At 57.9% G+C, this 19867-nt stretch overlaps 1 protein-coding gene across 1 annotated transcript; it reads right to left on the reverse strand.

Moving 5' to 3' along the window:
- Nucleotides 1–3831: 3831 nt before the first annotated feature.
- On the reverse strand, nt 3832–18582 carry BRINP2 (BMP/retinoic acid inducible neural specific 2). Its single transcript, XM_037404804.1, has 8 exons — nt 18433–18582; nt 11074–11441; nt 9055–9245; nt 8717–8907; nt 8226–8331; nt 7645–7881; nt 7228–7450; nt 3832–6895 (listed from the first exon to the last, which is right to left on the reverse strand). The coding sequence occupies exons 2-8, from the start codon at nt 11373–11375 to the stop codon at nt 5779–5781; spliced, it is 2367 nt and encodes a 788-aa protein (XP_037260701.1). The 5' UTR covers nt 11376–11441; nt 18433–18582; the 3' UTR covers nt 3832–5778.
- Nucleotides 18583–19867: the final 1285 nt, after the last annotated feature.

Below are 19867 nucleotides of genomic sequence, written 5' to 3' on the forward strand. Positions count from 1 at the left end.
GAGACCCTTTTCTCCTTCAATTCCCGTCTCCCTGAGTGGATTGATAATGCCAGGGGCAAGGAAAGGGCAAGGAACCATCGTGGGGAATTGTATTAAGAGAAAAGCGGGAAGGTGGCAACTGATGTAGTAACCACCGCTGGTTTCATGGCAGATCGGCTGGGAGGGTTTGTGCATCCTCATACGGAGCAGAGGCTGCCTGTAGGCTGGGAGAGCTCTTTTAAGAATAATTTGACTGATCTCTCTCCTTCTTTCTTTCCATCCAGTTGGTCTCTGCTCCCGGCACGCATAGTAGGAACAAAAGATCTGTCTCACAGCTTTGTCTGGGTTTTGGGTTGTTTTTTTTTTCTTCTTTTTTTTTTTTTTTTTCCCCACAGAGCTTTGTCCTCCAGGGAGATCCCTCCAAAATTCACCAACCATCTCAACCTCAGTCCAGGAGCAGAGCCACGATGTCCCCTGGGAACCCTGTCCCGGGGGCAGCGGGGCTGGGGGGGCTTCAGGGTCCAGCTCAATGAGGTAAGTCCTGCAGCCAGGCTCCTGGCCATTAATCAGCGGTGGCCCTGGCCCCAGCACTGCTGATTTACGCTGGCTGTGGTGGCACCCCGGGGCAGGGCACGTGTATTTAATGGACGGGGGTACCGCTGCTGGCAGCAGCAGCTCCCAGCCCTGAGCTCAGGGCGGAGAAAGCAATTTGCCGTCGGCATCCCTGCTCCCCTGCATGTTTCTCCACCTGCAGAACGGGATGCTGTGAAGATATTTTATTTGATGGTGTCTAAAGAGGTCTTCAGGTTCTCCTTCAGAGCCGGGAGCAGCTGGAGGGCACTTGAGGAGGTCAAGGGCTGGTGCAGGTGGTGGGGCTGGGTGCTAATGGGTGGGTGAGGTTATGCTTCTCCATCTTTGCTTAAGGAGGAGTCAGTGGGGAGGGAAGAAGGGAGATGAGGAACTTAGACTGGAGCCTCCCAAGGTCCCCACCAGCTTGAGTCATCCCAGGTCCTCACCAAGCTCCTGGGGGGGCCACAGGAGGGTGGCTGGGACCTCTCCCGCATGCCTGGGCTGGCAGCAATCTGTCCCCCTTCTTCAGAGGCTGCAGCAGGAGGCTGAGGAGGAAAAGGAGGAGGGAGGAAGAAGCTGAGGTCATCATCATTTCAAGAGCCTGTTAATTGTTCCCCCATGCTCCCTAAGAAGTGGCCATTTACTGCAGGCCTTGTAAATCCTCTCCGGAGAGGGAATGCCACGGAGCACGGCATGGGAGGATGAGAGCCCTCGATAGCTTTGAAAGTGCAGAGAGATGGAGCAGAGAGGAAAAACCCAGCTCACCGTCAGCGAAGGGAGAAAATAGACCAAAACAGAGAGAAACTGAAAATGTGCTGAAGCAGCTGATGACAACCCAAACAGCAGGAGAAGGCTCCTGCCTGCCAATTAACGAGGCTCTGGTGCTAATTTGCCACCTTGACTGCACTTCTGAGCTTGTCAGGAGAAGGAGGGAAAAAAAAAAAAAAAAAGACAAAGCTAAAAAAGAGACAGCGAGGTTTTGGTCGCCTCTAGGCTGTGCAGATGTCACTGGGCTTTGGAGAGGTGGGGGAAGCAAGGGACACGCGTGGTGAGCCCCCCTCCCAAGCCTGGGGTGGGAAGAGAACAATGACGGGTCTCTGTGGGCTTGTGCTAGCAGAGCAGCTCCAGGCCACGGCACTAGCTGACCTGGGGATCCTGGCTTTCCAGGGATCGCCTGTCACAGCCTGCTTGTTTGCAGGAGCATCTCCGGTACCTGTGGCAAAACTCCGTTCTAAGGGAGAAGCTGGAGCAGCCCCGTGCTGGGGCGGAGAGGTCCGCAGGCAGCTTGCCATCGCCTGCCTCCCCCAGAAATGCTGTCAAACAGCAAAACAGCTCTGTTGGCAGCTGCCTGGCGGTTATGTGCGGCTAACGAAGCCGGAGGAGCCCTGAGCAACACGCTCAGCGTGAAGCCTCCTGCCAAGCAACATGTCTGCTTTCTACTTCTTGCCCGCCCTGCAGCCCAAACCAAGAAGGCAGAGACCACGGGGATGAATTTCAAGCAAAATCTGCACCAGTGTGCCGTTCATGTGGAAAGAAAAGGAGAACCTGCCAGCACGGCGTGTTACCTGGAGCCTCCCCTGCACCCCCTCCTCCCCCGGGGATGTTTTATCCCCTGTGCATCCCATTCTCTTGGCAGGTAAAAGGGGGGAAACTGAGGCACGCTGGAGCAGGGCTGCAGGCAAGGATGCAGACTTAGCCCCATGGCCTCTGTCCGTCTTGGCTTTTTGTGTCAAAACTGTCCTTGCTATTTTGGCGCAGCCTGAGGTGGAGATGCTCTCGGCCATGAGGCCAAAGGCACCACCTCATGGCATGCAGGGCTGGCGAGTCAGCAGGTGCTATGGAAAATGGGTGAAAAGACAGGAGGAGAAGAAGAGTGCAGGTGAGATAGCTGGAGCTGTGAGCTGTTCGGTTCAGGTGTAGCCGATCACAGCCCGTCACCAGCTGTCTTGGGGCTGGGAGAGGGAGGTGGGACCAACCCACACCTGGAAGCCATGAGCCAGGATGCTGGTAGGCAGAGAGCACTGTGGATAATCCTGTCCTGCTGCCAGGGCTTGGGGCAAAACAGCCCAGCCTTTCCCCAGCCTCCTTTTCCCTGGCAGAGCTGCTAAACAAACGTGTCCGGAGGGAGCTGGAGTGTCTGCGATGAAGCGAGTGAGGAGCTCAGCTCGTTATTTAAGAGGCAGCTTTCTGGCTTTCATGCTGCGGAGAATATTGTATAAATGCAGGGGCTTGCAAGCCAACGCCCAGGTAAGGATAACCCCAAACGTACTTTTAAAACCTCATGGGTTTGACTGGGAGCTCCCAGGTCAGGGTGGCACACTGGCTTTTGGCATCCAGAGGCCAGATGCTGCCAGTGCCGGGTGGCAGCGCATCTCCAGCCAGCCCCGCTGGTGCTGGTCTTTGCAGGGGAAAGTGCTGCAAGGTAATCAAATGCTGACCTCCATTATTAACCTCGTCTTCTTAATCACCTCCATCGAGTGCCTTAATTGCTGAAGAGGGACAGGAGGACCTGGCTGCTTCTACCTGGGATTAACATGCAGCCTGGCAGTCCCCTCCCTTGGGGGGAGCACACTGCTGCTGCCACCTGTCCTGTAACTCGCCCACTTACCCCCAAAAAGGGTGGAAATGGTTCTCTCCCCAGATAAGCAATTTATCAGCGAAATTCAGGGAACCGCTCCCACCTTTTCCTCCACTCGGTTAAAAAGGTGATGCAGCCCCCCGGGGCGGGGAGGGTTCAGCATCACTTTTGCTCCTTGTCTGCTGGCACCCGTGTTGCCCGACGGTGGATAGTGTGCTTTGCTGGGAAGATGCCGTGCCAGCTGCTGGGCTGGGAATGTCACACACGGCCTCATTCCTGACGGGAATCAGCGACTGGGGCCAAACTCAGTGCTTTTGGGCAATACACAACGAAATCTGGATCTGGGGGGGGGGGGGGGGGGGGAGTGTTGCAGGGCAGGGAGTCTGCCAGCCTGAGGGGCAACCACTGAGGATGCAAAGTTGATGATGCATCCCTCCAGCTGCCTACCTGCCCCTTTTTACCTTTTTTTTTTTTTTTTTGCATTAAATTTAAAGTGGACAACCTCCATCTGCCTATGTCCCCCACATATGGGACTGTTATGCTCAGAGCATCACCTGCCTGCCCCTGGAGCCAGCACTGAGGCACAGAAACCTGGGCCTGGGGTCAGTCCCCCGCCAGTGGAAGCTGCTCCACCATATCTTGGTGGCTCCTCGAGATGCTGCCAGATGTCCCAACAGCTCTTGCATTCCCGTTCAGGTGGCTTTAGGATGTGTGACTGGTTCAGGGTGCTGAAAAGCATGGTAGGAAATGCTTGGTCCAGAGGAGGCAGAGGATGGAGCTGAGGAACATTACCCCGATGCATGGCCCACGTGACAGTGAGGACGAGAAGTGATGTGGTGACCCAGAGAGATGCATAGCAGAAGCTGAAATGGTCTTTCTAGCTGTGAAGCCTGCGGCTGGCCATCCCGCCTGTATCCTCCTCAACCCCAGGCAGATGTCTGCCGGCTTCCCCCAGGGAGCAGAGAAGATGTCTTTGACTTCTCGTTTCCTCCGGGTGTGTTTAATTGCCCGATTATTTTTTTTCCTTTAGGACAAGGGAGGAGATGTGGGCAGAGGAAGACAGATGTATGGAAAAAGAGAAGTCCGGGTGACAGGTTGAGGCATGCTATAACCACAATAGCTAGCCTGATGGATTGATAGATTAGACAGGGAATATAAATAGCAATCATGGTTTATCTACTCCTGTTTTATTTTTCTCTCACCTATCTCTTTATCTCTCCCGGTGTTATTTTCCTCCCGCTTATCTCTTTATCTGTCCAGCCCGAGAATGGAGGAGAGGGGGGGACAGGCGGGTGGCATAAGCGGGATGGATGAGTTTGGGTTACCACCGCTTTTGCAGCACCCAAGCAGGCAAGTTTTGCCAGCCAGGGAGAATTAGGAGGCGGACTCAGATCTACACACAGATATGCTTTTTCCGCTCTCCCCTTTTCCCTGCCCATCCCCTCTGCCTGCACCTCCTGCTTTGGGGATGCTGTGGGTCGGAGGGTCGGCTCCTTCCTCTCTTTACCCTGTTCTCTGCCAAGAAACGAGGGCAGCTGCCGAAGCAGTGAGCTCTGCTTGTCTGGATGCCCAGTGTTCCCATCCGACAGCTGGGCAGTGCCGCTGCTTGATATGCTGGTCAGGCACCCACCGAGCACAGCAGCAGCAGCAGGGAAGGAGGGAGGGGAGCCACACAGCGAGGGAAAAGCCAGGGCCAGGGATGACAGTAACTGTTCTCTTTGGGCTTTTTTTTTGGGTTTTTTTGTTTGTTTTTTAATCTCAGTTGGTTTTGGTTGCTCTTTTGCTCAAAAAAGGCATTTTTTTAAAAAATATATTAAACAGATACATTTTACTAAGATGTCTCTTGGCTGGAGCCACTGACAAGAAATGACACTTCCCCAAATAAATAGGCTTAAAAAAACCCCTCCCAAACAAAACAAATAAATACATAAATAAAACTTTTTTTTTCCTTTTTCTTTCTTTCATTTTAGGTTTGTGGGGTTTTTTTTGCAAGGAATTGCGGCCCAGAGGTCTCCGCCGGTGTCCGTGATGGCAGCGTCCACAGGGCAGGTCCTTCCCACACAAGGGTTGACAATGCCTCGGTACCGCAGCAGGTGCGAGATGCTCATGGAGAGGCTCCAAGGGAAAATCTGCCAGATCTCGGGGGCCTGCAGGGTGGTCCCCCTGGCGCCGTGTGTGACGGCACAGCTGCAGGAAGGATCGTGGGGGGTGTGAAAGTGAAGGCGCCGGTAGAAACCTCTCTTAAAAAGACTACAAAAGTTGGGGCGCTGAGCAGGCAGCCACTGGAGGATCCTTGTGGCAGGTTGGGCATCTGCTCCTGTAGGACCACCAGTTGCCTCTGGCTGAGCCACATCACCCCCGCCCATCAGCACATCCCTTCAACCACTGACGGGGTGGCCGTGCTGGCATTGTCGCCACACTCGGAGCCAGTCTGCGGTGCCTGAGCCATCCCTCCTCCATAGTCCCGCTGGTGTCCTCCATCCGCTCGAGCCCTGCATCTCTTTGGCCAGTCGCTGGGGGTACCATGGAAGCACGTGGTTGGCACTAAGGTAAGGCCTTGATTTAATTTTTTTCGGGTGGTTATTTTCAACCCCTCCCAGGGAGTCCTTTCTCCCGCCCCCCTTGCTCTGAGATGCCAACAGCCCCGGCCGTTAGCTGCACAGCTTGCCCATCTCCTGCTCTAGTGCGTTGGGCAGCTTGGCGTTGAAGGCCCTCAAGGAGGACTGGATCCTCGTCACCTCGTTGTTGGCTAGCTTGAGCCTGTGGCGGAGCAAGCAAGTGAAGAGGTCGAGGCGGGTTTTGCCAGGGGGTGACAACCTGTTCACCCGGTCCCTGATCTCCAACAGCTGGAGCATGGCCGAGTCCTGGGAGCCCTGGGTGTAGGGGTAGTCCAGCTGAAGGATCAGGTCACGAATAGCGTCTGGTTCAAAGGGCAGGCTGTAGCCGAAGACTTGCAGACTGTTGATTTTCATGTACCCCAGGTTCTTGGAGGGATCTGCCATCTCCAAGGGTTCATAGTAGATTGTCTCGTTGGAGCTGTCATCCAGAGACTTGATGCGGCTCCGCAAGTAGACATGGACTGTTTCAAAGAAGGTCTTCCACTTGTTGCCCAAGGTGAGCGTCCAATTTTGGCACTGGGCAGAGGCATCTACGTTAGTCCTTTCCCAGTCTGGGAAGCTGCCCTCATTGATGGGCATGAACCAGCTCTCCGAGTGGCTTCCCCCAAAGGGGTTGACGTAGATGGCCATGACGGGCTCCAGCGTGCTGTTCTTGGTGAGGCAGATCTGCAGGGAGAGGGCCAACATCACGTGAACAAGCCCGGGCTTGTACTTGTTGCTCTTCAGGGTCAAGAGCATGCGTTTCCTCCAGGAGGGGTCGAACCAGCTCCCCAGGCGCATGTCGTTGCTGATGAAGATGGAGTGCACCTCGATGCGGCTGTCCCGTTTCTGCAGGAGGTACTTGAGCTCCAAGTCTTGCAGGTCCGTCTCCAGCCCCAGGTAGTGCTCCAGCGAGTCGGCCACCTCGGGGCGGCAGAAGCCTTGGGCGAGCACGTAGCCGTGGTTGCAGGTCCCGCAGCGGGTGCTGTTGTCCTCGGCACAGCTGGCGCAGGCCGGCCCCTCTCCCAAGGCACACGGTATGGACCCCTGGCAGGAGGGCTGGTCAGAGGGACACGTGCAGCTGTGGCTTTCTTCCAGGAAGGTCCCAGGCATGGTGGTCTCACTGCAGTACAGTAGCGACTGTGCACGGCTCCACCAGTAAGGGAGGGACCTGGTGGAGAAGAGACACGGGAGGAGAGATGCTTACATGGCATCTTTTGGGGTGTGATGGGCTTTCCCTAGGGATGGAAGAGCTGCCCACCTCATTGTTCATTTTTCTGCACTGCTGGTGGACCCTGTGAACCCCCATTTTCCACCTCCAGCCTTGGACCCAATCTCTCAAGGCCACATCCCAGGGTGGCAGAGCTGCCCCTGCTGCCTGCTCGCCCCCCAGCATCCCTCCAGCCAGGTGGGAGCTCCTCCAGTCCCAGCCATGGGTCTGAGCCCTCCTCGGGGCTCCAAGCAGTGTCCTCGGCGTGGGATGGGGATGCCATGGCACCATACCTTTCCTTCGGCAGTTTGAAGCGAGGTTGCCGGTGGCAGCGTTTACTGAGGTTGAAGAGCCGCCGGATAAGTCGGTGGGTTTTCCTGGAGAGCAGCTTCAGGCTGGTGCCCAGCTGCTGATAGCGGTGCTGGACATCCAGGTCCATGGCCCAGAAGTGGGAGATGGCTGTCCTGTTCAGGAAACGGTCCCCAGGGAGCCTTTTCACCAGGGCCTGAAACTCCTCTGTGTGGGGAGAGAGATGGCATCAGCAGACCCAGGAGAGCAAGCAGCGGAGGTAGGGCTGGCAGCAACCTCCCTCCACATAAGCTCTCTTCACAGGGAGACCACCACCCTGGAGCCTCACCACCCAGCCTGGGCTGCTCCCCAAGGAGGGTTTGCAGGGAAGGAGATGCTTGGTGGGGTCTTCCCAGCCTCACCTGACTCCTCGAACTGGCCGTGGTGGCTCTCCCAGGCTCGCTGGAGCTGGACCAGGCTGCTCTCCAGCGCCTGGACGTCGGCCTCGGGGCAGTTGCAGCGAGGGAAGGCGGGCTGGCACTGGCAGTGGCAGTCGCTCCGGTGGCACACCAGCTCCCCGGCCGAGCTGCAGGCGATGTAGCTGAGGGCAGCCGCCACGAACCTCTCCCGCAGGTAGGAGGGAAGCACCGTCTGCAGCCCTGCGAGCGGGAGACAGACCTGGGAGCATCAGGGCACCGGCAGAGCCCCTCGAAAACACCGCCTGGGTGAGGAGGGAGTGAGCCTTCCCCCGGCTCCCACCCTCACATGATTATCATATCAATTTGCTGTGGAGCCGCTTGTCTGGGTTCTGCATCGATCTTGGCTCCTCTTGGCAGACGAGCAACAACCTCATCCTGCCCAGCTTTGATTATTTTCATCCCCTCTCCTCCCCAGCCCTTAAATTAAAAGCAGCATCTCAAGCCAGCATCCTCCCCTGCGGCTCACTGCGCACCCGCGAGCATCCCACCGTGGCTCCTGGCCGTCCCCACCAGCCTGGTCCTACCTTGGAGCTGCACTTTGTTCTCAGGGCTCTGCACCAGGACGGAGCTCACCGAGTCCAGGTTGTCGTAGTTGCTGCAGCCGAGTGGTCCTGTCCGTGTTTCGGTCACCTAAGTGGGGGACCCACAGGTGGTCACATAGGAGGGGACCCAGGGCGCGTGCCACCCCACCAGAAGTGCTGCAGGTAACTCCTGGCCAGGCTTGCCATGCTCCACTCCTCGTGGCAAGGCGATGCTTGGAGAGGAGAACTAATTGCCTGCTAATTGGCTTGTTGACAGGCAGCAGCCCAGCCTGCAGCCCGCTGAAAAATGTGCCTTCATTAGCGTGCCCAATTTCCCATAAATAATGCGGATGTGTTACCTTTGCCTGCTGTTCCCCTTCGTCTCCCCTCCCCGGGGGATGCTTTAGGGTCTCGGCCAGGTTTGGGGGGGGCTGCTGGCGAGGCCTGGGGCCACCGTCTCCCCGTGCTGCCCTCTCCCTCCCACCCTCACCTACCTTGATGGCAGCCGTGGCAATCTGGATGTGGTGGAGCCGGCGCAGCGTGCTCTCTCGGTCGATGAAGTAGGAGGCTGCCAGCTGGTGCAGGGTCTCCAGCGAGACCCCCGAGCTGTTCCCAGCCCCCCCGGCAGGCTCTGCTCTCCGGCTCAGCTTGCGCTTGTCCACAAAAATGGTCAGGGACTCTTCTCCTGGGGGGACATGCAATGCTTTGGGGGGGCTGCCGGGCTCCCCCCCTCCCCCTTCTTGGCCATATTTCTCCTGTAGTGCTTATTTTCCCACCTCCCTCCTTTGCACGCTGCCTTGTGCAAGGGAAGCGAGCGCCCACCAGCACTCACCTCCCAGCGTGGCAGCGAGCAAGAAGTGGGTCCCATACTTCTTGATGAGGCTGTCGGTGATCTGCTGGGGGCTGGGTCGGCGTCCCAGCAGACGGATGTTGCGGATGAATTCAGGGGCCAGGGGAAGCGGCAGGCTGAAGAAGTCTTTCCTCTCCAAAGCCAAATTATTCACCTTCCAGCGAGCAAACTCTCTGCAGGAGGAGCGCAGCAGGACAGGATTGGTAGGCGGAAAAACTCCTGTTGGGACCATCCCGACCTGCCCATCGCCGCAGCAGAGGTGAAGGACCCACTGCATGCACTTGCCAGCTATAGATCCAGCCAGGATGAAAGTGTCGTCCCTCCCTAAGCCATCGATGGCAATAATGAGCTACAAGCGGCGGAGATGCCTGATATTGATTAACCAGGCACCTCCGGCAGGCATTAATCACAGCCCGGAGCATGGCTAGAGCTTTTTCCAGCCCACTGGTCTGGATGGGACTCATCCATCCTCCATCCTCATGTCTATGGGTTCAGGTGAAAATCAGACATCTGGGGGTTTCATGGTTTTAAGTATTGGCAGCTTTCTGTAGGAAGCTGGAGGCATTGGGATGTGGCGGCGTTGGTGGCAGGTCCCCTCATAGCCCTGGAGGATGTGAATGAATGTGCCTCCCTCCAGCATCACCCAGCCCCCAGGTGGGGAGCCACCAGCCTGCCACTGCCTCAAGCAACCAATGCCCTGTAAACAACCAGCGGCCAATTTCAGCCTAATCTTCAGCATTTTGCCCTAATTAAAACCAGGCGGCAGCTTTCAGACAGTTTAATTAGGGCTGATTGGGAAAGGAGGGAGAGGGAGGGGTGGATGGATGGATTCAAAGCAGCTGGAGGGCTTGGTGGATGCTGTGTTGCCTCCCATCGTGATTTTTGGGCCCAGAAAGTGGGATGTTGGGGCCAGGAGCGGAGCTGGGGGTGAGGGAGGAGGGGATGCTGCCTTTCCCCTTGCACGCGTGCTCCCTGGGTGCTGGGGCATATGGAGCTAAGGGGCCAGGAGCCCTGCACCAGTACCCCCCTATCCCATCCTACAGAGAAAACAAGCCTGGAAGGCTGCTAGCTGGTTCTCTGCCTCAGAGGAGGTGCGAGCCAGCTGCTGTCCCTGCGGCTGCTCCTTCCTGTCCCACCACCGTCACCCGCAGCATCCCCAGAGGATGTGGGTCCCTCAGCATGGCAACGTCAGCGTGTAGGGAAGCAGCAAGAGGAGGTCTCCGGGGCTGCATTACAGGGCTGCCATCCTGGTACCCACGTCAGCTCCCCTGGGAAGCAGCGGCCAGGCTTTGTACCACTGCCAGAAGCCCCCGGGGCTTGGCACCAGTGAGAGGAAGAAGGGAAAAGGGCTCGTTAGCAGGAGGTGACAGTCCCACTTAGTGCCGAGAGGCGGTGGGGTGGGTTTCCCACACCGGCTGTCAGGGGGCAGCCCTTTGCCAGTGGCAGCGGACCCCACTGCTGCCGAACGTGGTTCTCTACTGGCAGGAAGGCCCCTCCAGCATTGGCTCCCATGCGTGTAGCATCCCACTGCTGCAGTCTGTATGGTGACGGCACTTGGGGACATGCCAGGGGGTCAGTCGCGGTGGCTTTTTGTGAGCTTCTGCAGCATCCCAGCCCCAGATGGCTGGCAGCCCAGGGAGGCTCAGTAATTCGGCACAGAGGTGTCTTTGTGCACAGCAAAAGGACAAGGGAACATCCCTCTGTGCCTCCCATCGTAAGGGCTGACCACACATCAACCTACACACGAAATCACTCCCAGTTCAGGGCAAATCCTGCCTGGAGCCCATCCCGGCCATGCCATGAGCACCTTGGGAAGCTGCTGTTCTATTCCCTGGGAAAGCAGCATCTCACATACACCCACCCACCATCGCTCCCGATGGGTAGCCTCCTCCTGCACGCAGGGGCCTGCTCGTACGGATTAGTGGGTCGGTCTCTGCTCCGCCGTGCCCCCCGCAGCCCCCCACACCACAGCTCCCTCCCGGGGTGCCCAGGGCCTCTCACCTGTAGATCCTGTACCTGGTGGTGAAACCCTGCCGGTAGCGCTCCATGAAGTCCACGTACTCCTGGGCTCGGTAGAAGGGTCCCCGGTCGGTGAGGAGCCAGTCGAGGGGTGCTCGGCCGGATGAAGAGGAGGATGAGGAAGAGGAGGAAGGGGTCGCGGGGGCAGCATGCTGCTGGGGCACTGTGCCGCCCGCCCCGCCGGCCACCCCCCAGCGGCAGCACGCGCTCAGGGCCAGGAGGGCCAGCGGCCACGGGAGCATCGGCGGTGGCCCGTCAGCTCGCGGGAGGTCCTGCCGCCCCATCCTGCTGCTGCCCGGCTGGCTTCTTCATTCTCTCACCCCACGGCGATCCTCCAGGACAGCCCTGCCCTGCAACGGCACCGCACGAAGCGGGGAGCCCCGTGAGGCCACTGGTACCGGGTGGCCACGCTGGACGAGGTGCTGGGGGGGCCAGTTTGGCATGGATCTACACCAGGTGCTACCACAAGCAAAGGGAAGGTGGGGTTTGATTTGGAGAGGCTGCTGCTGAAGGGAAAGCTGTGCTCTGGGGAGAGCCATGTGCTGGGCATGGACCAGTCCTGCCACAGGAGGTAAGAGTTTATGGGTTAGGGGTGCTGCCTGCTGCTGAAGTTAAATGAAATCCTTGCTGGTGGCTCTTTGAGAGAAATTTCTGGCTTTCTCTTTCTGTTTTCCTCTGCCATGCATCAGCCCAGTGAGCCAAGCTTGCTGCTACAGGGTGCCCACGTGGTGGGGAGGGTGGGCTGTCTCTGCACCTTGCACCTTGGGGATGCCCATCACAAGCATGTGTAGCTCATTTCAGGAGGGGTTAAAAAATAATAAGCATAGGAGACTAGGAAAAAATGAACTTCTCCAGGTATGGGTTGAGCCACATGTGGCTGATGTTAGACTTTTCTTTGCGTCCTGCTAGTGGCTCAGATGATGGATGGATGGACGGATGGATGTCCACCTCAAAGTTAGATGGGATGATTGCAGTGATGTTTTGAATGCAGCTTGTGTTTATTTTAAGCCAAGACCTTTCTGCTTTTATAGCCCAGCATATGGCAGTATCTGCGGCAGTAAAGATGGAGCTTTGCTGGGAGCAGCAGCACTGGGGCCAGAGCCTGAATTTGCAAGTGAAGGTGGGAGATGGGGAGTTGCAAGCTCTGGCAGAGCTGGGGCAAGGTGAGGTGTCCTGCCAGGCAGCAAGAGCTGTTTGCCTTAAAACAAGGACCCTGTCACTGCAGAGCTTCCAGGGAAGGTGATTTTTATTCTGGGAAGGTGGCTGATGGGGGCCCAGAGCCCAAACACTCACCCCTGCCAACCACACACCAGCCCTGTGTTCTCCCAAGTGGGGCTTTGCCAGATGAATCATCGTGCTTTAACATGTATTATTATTTTTTTATATTTTTTTTTCTCCCTCTCTTCTATTTTTAAACCCTTAAGGGTGCACTTTGGTTACGCTTTCTCAGCTTCTCACTCAGCCCTCAAGGCTGGGGCCCTGTTAATTTTAAACAAAACCTGAGATTTTCACATCACCAGATTGGGGATGCCAGGGCAGCAGGGCAGGCAGGAGCAGGCAGAGCAGCATGCAGGGTTTTTTCTGTCCCCCCTCCTGCACCAGCTTTCCCTGTGTCACCCTGGTTTCTCCCAACCTTGCAGGCAGCCATGTAACACCCTGGTCATTGCCGTCCTCTCCTGGCATGTGGAATCCCCCACGACCACGACATGGCCAAATCCTGGCTCAGGTGAGCAGGCCCCTGTGCCGGGGGGGTGGGGGAGGGCAGGGGGACCAACAATATCAGGCTGGTCTCCTCACTCCGCACCTTGAGTGCAGGGGGCACCTGTCCCCCCTGCAACGCAGCAGGACCCGATGCTGGCTGCTCACGGAGCTGCCTGTGCACTGCCACGCGTGGGTGATGGCTGAGGCTCTTTGGCTGCTCTGAAACCCTCCCTGCCTGCAACCAAAGCTGGGCCAGGGGGAAGCAGGCAGCCGAGGTGCAGGCAAGCACCTTGCTCTCCTCCCCAGGAATAGCTGCAGTTAAAATGGAGGTGGCCCAGGGACTGAAGCAGTGTGCAAGGCTCAGGATCAAACCCTCCCAGCCCCCCCACTGCCTGCAGCTGTGGGTTCCTGCTCCTGTGCTGTACAGGGTGACACAGGGAGCAGGGACAAACTGCCGTGCCCAGGAGGGCATGGTGGGAGCCAGGGCCTGGCAGCAAACCCTATGGATGGTTTAGATACTGACCATGGGCTACATCCTCCATGATTTGGTCCCTCTCTCTTATAACAGGCAGGAAAGCAGCGCTCTGGCTCTCAGCTGAGAAGCCGAGGTGAAAGCACTCCTTGAATAGCATCTTTCTAAACCCTGCTCTTGAAACGCACTGCTTGTAGCATTAAATATGGCTGTGCCAGCAAAACACCTTGCTTAAATAGGTGGTGTGCCAGCTAGCCTGCCTGTTGCACCACAAACAGGCTCGGCACGGCTGATGTCCTCGTCCACTGTCATTGTCTGTGGCTTTTAGGTGACTCCTGACCACCTCCAGCCAAGGTGGGGCTGGGCCAGGGGCTGCTCCCTGGCTGCCTCCCTCTGCCCTCTCCCTCCACCCAGGTCCGTACAGCCAAGGAGATGCTTTTCCAAAAGTGCCATGGGAGACTGGACTCATCCATCACCACTTCACACCACCACAGACCAGTATGAATGGTGTCACACTGGTCACCCTGCTGCCCTCCCTGGGGCTTTCCTGGTGTAAATCAGGAAGATATAGGAGTATCCTTCCTTTGATTCAAAGCATGGAAGGGATTCTTTTGGGGGACATCAGGCAGAGCACTGTCTCTTCCAGGAAGCCCTCCTGGGTGCTAACAGCTTCCCACCGGCATTGACCAGCCCCTTGCCACCACCAGCATGGGGGGCACCCCCACATGCCTTCCCCAGGAAGGGCTCCCCTTGCTGCCCTTCCCCTCCAAAGCCCCTCTCCCACCTCCCCACCCAGCACTGCAGCTCAAGGCAGCAAACCTCTTCTGGGTGACCATTGTGGGGACAGACATTAGGGATGGAGCTACCTTGGGCCACCTCTTCCTTAGGCTACAGTCCCCAGCCCAGCTAGAAACCACTTCAGCCTGCTCTGGTTCCTTCCCTGGGGAGCTTGTTCTGAGATTCCATGTTGGGCATGGGATGCTTACTTATGGCCACCTCATGTTTTACTACAAAGCAATAAAAAGTCAGAACTGAGTATTTCCAGCACTTGACTGGGGCAAACTGGCACAAACCCAGTGAAGGTCCCCTCCTGACGTGCAGAGTCCCTCAAGCAGCAAAGTTTCCAACCTTGCTAAATGAGCTCTTATTTACACCTGCTTCTTATTTACACTGTGACTGCTGGCACCTCTGAGGCGGGCTCTTGCTTGGGGACAGGTGCTGACGCACACGAGCATCCTTGCCAACAGCAGCTTGAAGCCCCAAGTCAAGCAGGAGCAGGCAAGCCACCACAGGCAGGAGAGCCTGCATGGGAGCTGCGCCGTGTGACATGGCAAACTTATCCCTGAGGAGCAGCTTTCCTGCACCATCGTTAGCTGGGCTAATTTATTTGCTCATATCGATCAGGGGTTATATAAAATAAGTACATGCAGAAATTGTTATAGCTCCATATAGTCCTTAAACCACACAGCTGGGGGGGGGGCCCTCAGATTTTGCTGGAGGACTGCTGCTGCTGCTCTACAGGGTTGAGGGCCATGCGTATTGGGGTGCACCCCCACCTGCTCACACCAGCATCTCCTGGGATGCTTGCATCCTTCCTGGGATGCTGGGGAGAGCATAGCTTTTTGGAAGCAAGTAACCCCCTTGACCTTAGTACTAAAGCTGGAAATAACTTTCTAATCACTTTTCCTTGATCCAAAAGAATGAAGATTTGATGAGAAGCATCTGACTACTCATCTATTTTTTTGATTTAGGGTTTTGCATCATAGAAGTTGGAAAAATTCCAGCTTGTTAATTTTTTTCCCTCCCCCTTCTATAAAAACCTTAAAGTGAAGGAAGAAGAGTGCAAAGGCAAATATTCTTGGCAAACTTTCCCAGGACCACAACCTCCTCCCTGATCAAGTCTTCCTGAGCTTGTTACAGCCCTCTGCATCACTGTTGCCTGCAGCAGAACACCCTGCTGTCCTTCCAGTGATGGCCAATACACGGCCCAGACTGTCACTCATCACAAGCTGCATCTTAAAAACAGCTTGTTGCAATTTGTAGAAGTGCCTTCCCACCCCTGAGATGGCAATGGGATTGCTTCCGTGGTGGGTGTCCTCACCCAAAATGGCTTGAGAGGCCGAGGCAGCTCAGCATGAGGTGCTGACAGCGATGCTCGAGTGCCCGGCAAGCAGCTCTACTGAGCTGCAAAAGCTTTTCTCTACTGCCCTTGGAGCAGACTGCAACAGTGGCAACATCCTGCGGAGTTATGCCAAGGTCCGGCTTGCTTCCATGCTGATGGCATCTCCGGAGCCATGCGCTCCACCACTAATTAGGCAGAGTTCAATAATTAAGACGTTAGCTAATTGTCAGGGACATTAGCATTGATTTCTGCCCTTTCATGCTGCAGGAAAAGGATCTAGAGATGTATAAACTGGGAAGTGTGTGCTGGGAAGAGGCTGCAGCGGTGTTTGCTGGGTGCTGTGGGGAAGCACAGCATTCCAGACAGACTCTGGCACTACCACTGTAAATGCTGAGCTGAACCTCAGAGCAAAAGCAGCACCCGATGTCTGTGCCAGGCAGCGCAATACCTGCTGGTGGCAGAGCTGTGGGACATGCCCAGCCATGGGGGGCTGGTCCCTGGGGCACAGCAGGCGCAAAGGCACATCTGTGCGGGAGCAGGGAGCGATGAGGATGGGTCTTGAGCTCCCCGTGGATGCCTTTTAGTGGGAATTAATGTCAAACTTAGCAGCTGAGTCACCTTCTCATTAAACGTGGGAAAGCTTTATCAAATTAAGGCCACTTAAAAGAGCCTGGGCAGAGGCTAAGTGCAGTTTAGTTTCTGAAGTGGATTGACTCAGCCGAACTGCGGCTATGTGAATTCACGCAGGCGCCCAAGGCACTCCTTACTCTGCCACTTGCACCCCTCAGGACAGCCGATCCCAAAGGGCTCAATCCTGCAGGATGCTCAGCTCCTTGCTCGAGGGCCACCAGCCTTGCTTGGTGCTTCGTGGGACCCACCTCCCTTGCAGCCAGCCCTGCCTCTGCCTGCCTGCGCTGCTGCCTCCTCAGCTCTGTGATGGTTTGCAACAAGCTGCAGCCACCAGCCTCGCGTCCGCACACTCCTGAGGAAGCGCCAGGGCCTCATTGATCTGTCGGGGTAATTAAGAGACCGAGCCAGGCACCGCCGGAGCGACAGCAGCATGGTAATCACTGGCAAAGTGGGCACGGCAGGGTGCTGTCAGCCGCCTGGCACCCAGCCTGCAGAGATGTGGCTCCAGGCAGCGAGCGTGGGGACAGCCACCTCGGAGCCTTCCATCCCTGCCTGAGCAGCAATGGTAAAGACCACTATGGCAGCTGTGAACCAATTCTCTCTACGCTCCTTCAGACCACCCTCTGTGCCTGCTCAGTCACTATTGCCAAGTGATTTCACATCGCTGCCTTCCCTCCCGGCCCCAGTTCATGAGAGTGGTTTTAAAAAACCTGCAAGTCTTGATGACTTGGGTTCCTTTTATTAGCTTTTCTCCACATCCTTGGGAGCAAGACACTTGAAGACAAGACTAAAGGAAAATAGCAGAAAATCCCAGGACTCGGGGAGCTAAGGATTTGCATAAGACATCAAATGATATGAAGCCTGGGCTGCCATCAGGGGAGATGGCAGCTGCGTGTAGCATGTCGCACCAGTGCCATGTGTCTGCCCTCTGGCTTTGCTCACCCGAGACTTTCACACCCACAGGCAAAAAGCTTCTTAAAAGAGCAATGTGCAGAATACAACTCCCCCCAGTGCGGCGATGGCAGCAGCAGCACTGGCTTCCCCTGCCTTGTGCTGAGCTCTCAGCCCGGAGCATCCCTGCAGCTGGGTCTCTGGGGCTGGGGGAAGAGCATCCCTGCAGTCCCCTCCCCAGACAGGATGTCTGCTCCCCCCCAACAGACCCCACAAGCTGAGTACCAACCTCATGTATAAGCTGGAAGCAGCGCAAGGTGAGGACCGCTCCCTCCCATCCCTCCCTTGCCTTCACACAGGTGACAAGTGTCACGGGTGGGCAGTGATGCATGGCAGTAGCTCAGCATTAGCAGCACAGGGTAAATAAAGCGGTGGGTGGCAGGTGCTGGGCAGGGAGGAGGAGGAGATCTGGGGTGTCACAGTGGGGCCACCCCCCTTCCCAGCACCCCGCTGCTTCCCAGGTCTCAAAACCTGTCCCTGACCGCCCACCAAAGCCAGCTCCGCTTGGAAAAAGTGCAGGGGCCTCCTCACGACACCTCCGGGGCTGGCAGGGACCCTCGTGGCTGCTGACAGAGAGGGGACACTGACACCTGCCGGCGGGTCCCCCCGGCCCCGCACACCGGGCTCGCCGTGCCCAGCCCCGGGACCGCGGCGGGGACAGCGCGGGCACACACCCCCCAGCCCCGCTCCGGGGCAGCGGCCGCCGGTCCCCCGGTCCGGGGCACGGTGAGCACCGCTGTGCCGAGAGCTGATGCTCCCGAGCCGGGGCTTAAAGAGCCAGAGTTTTGCTGCCTACTGAAAATATATATACACATAAATCAGCGTTTAGCGAAGGGACTCGAGCCCCGCAGCCGGGACCCCCCCCCCCTCCCTCCCTCCCAGGGTTGGTGACAGGGCACGGCGCTGGGAACCGCACCGCAGCCTTGGAGGCGAGCAAACCCCCGGGAGAGCGCCGGCCCCGCAGCAGGGAGCGGAGCCCTCCCGCCCGCACCCGGGGCACCGGCTGCCGAGTTACGCGGGCCCGGCGCAGAAGTGCGGGTTCCGCAGCTCCGGGGGCATCTCCCCCGGCGGCTCCCCCCGAGCCGCGCACACTGCGCGGGCAGCGGGTTTCCAGCTTCCCGGGCGTCTCGCTCCTTCAAGTACCCGGTTCCACCGGGCCGGTCGCAGCACCCCCGGGCCGGCCCTGCTGGCCGCCGCAGCTGGGCACTGGGAAGGGCTCGTTGCTCTCCTCTACACCCGTCCTAACCGGGCGGGTGGCGAAGCGAGCCCGGAGCGAGGCGGCAACTTGACCAAGGTCACCGAACGAGCCGGCGGCGGCCGAGCCGCCTCTCCACCGTCGCGCACGGCGGCACCCGGGATCCCCGCCGTGTGGGGTCACGGCTCCCCCCGCAACGCTCCTTCCGCCTCCCGCCGGCGGAGTCTCTGCGCCGGCTCACCCCCTCCTCCCCCGGCCCCGCACACTTACCGCAGGCTCCGGCTCAGCGCCGGCGGGGCGCCGGCCGCCTCTCCGTCCTGTGCCGTCCAGCTCCGCTCCGCCTTAGCGGCCCCGGGCCCTGCCCCGCCGCCTCCCGGCCCCCCCGCGCCGCCCCATCGCCGGGCGGGCAGGCGGCCCCCGGCGGCCCCGCCACCATCCCGCGCCCCGGCCCCGCCGCTGCCGCCAGCCCCCGCCGGGTCCCGCCGCGCTCCGCGGCCGCCGCCGCCGCCGCCCGATAATATATGCAGGGGCTGCAGCCAATAAAAGGCGCCGCTGGCCTCCCCGCGCCTTCCCATTGGCGGGGCCGCCTGGCGGGGCGTGGCGGCGCGGCGCGGCGGGGGACACGCGTGGAGCGGCGCGGGGGCCGCGCTGCGGGGGCGCTCGGCTCGGTCACCGGCCCGCCCGGCCGCGGGGGGTCCGAGCCCTGCCGGCCCCCCATCCGCCTGTCCCCTCAGAGGGGCTGGGGGCTTCCCCTGAGGCTGGGGGCGGTGTGCTGGCACTGGCCTCCTCCGAGCTTGAAGGGGTCCCGGTTGGGCCGGTTGCACCATCGATGCCGGTAAATGATTAGCGAGTTTCGGGATGCGGATGCCACGCGTCGGCCCTTCCCAGCACGCTGGGTTTACCGTTCTCCGCTGTTTTCTTTTTAAATTTTTAATTTCTCTGTCTGTATTACTGGCGCCTCCTCCCAAGCCCTTCCTTCGCTCCCTGTCATGTGGTGGTAGGTGTTACAGGGGCGCTGCTCCTGGGGGTGCTCCCTGTTCCCAAACGGGAGCTGGAAGGACCTTCCTGGGGACACTCTGACTAATGCAGTTGCACCTCTTTTTCATGAAAAACCCCTCCTTTTATATGTCCCCTTGGTGAATGAAAAGCAGTGAAGGAGCCTGCTGGAGGCTTCCCAAAAGAATTTCCCCTGTGCTCCCAAAAAGGAGGGCCGTGCCCCATCCCACAAAGCACCGCTGCTTGTTTTTCCTAATTTTTTCTTATTTATTTATTTATTGTTTCTACTGGCAGCTGCAGCCGGTTGGTGCTGGAGGGGGACAGTGCTGCTGAAGCACACCCTGCTGCATCCGCACCATTCCATGCTTAGTTCAGTGCTTGGCTTTGGTCACCAGTGAGGCTGGTGTTGAAAATAGGTAGTTCCTGGTGAGCGTGGTTTTTCCTTCCTAAAATATAGCGGGCGATTGGGAGGGTTATTATAAATCAGAAAATCTTGGGGATAAGCACCCAGTGTGGTGTGTTTGGGACACAGCACTGTCCCCTCGCTGTGCCCGTGCTGGGGCATGTTAAGCTTCACAGCTGGCACGAATGAGGAGGAGAAATTTGAGGAAGGTGCTGCAAGGTGAGGGGGAAAGCTCTGTCAAAAAAACCAAAAAAACCAAAAAAACCACGGTTTTTTTTAAAGTAACGGTTATCTAGTGTGTGGTTT

Source organism: Falco rusticolus, chromosome 11, assembly GCF_015220075.1.
Source record: "Falco rusticolus isolate bFalRus1 chromosome 11, bFalRus1.pri, whole genome shotgun sequence".
NCBI classification, from domain to species: Eukaryota; Metazoa; Chordata; class Aves; order Falconiformes; family Falconidae; genus Falco; species Falco rusticolus.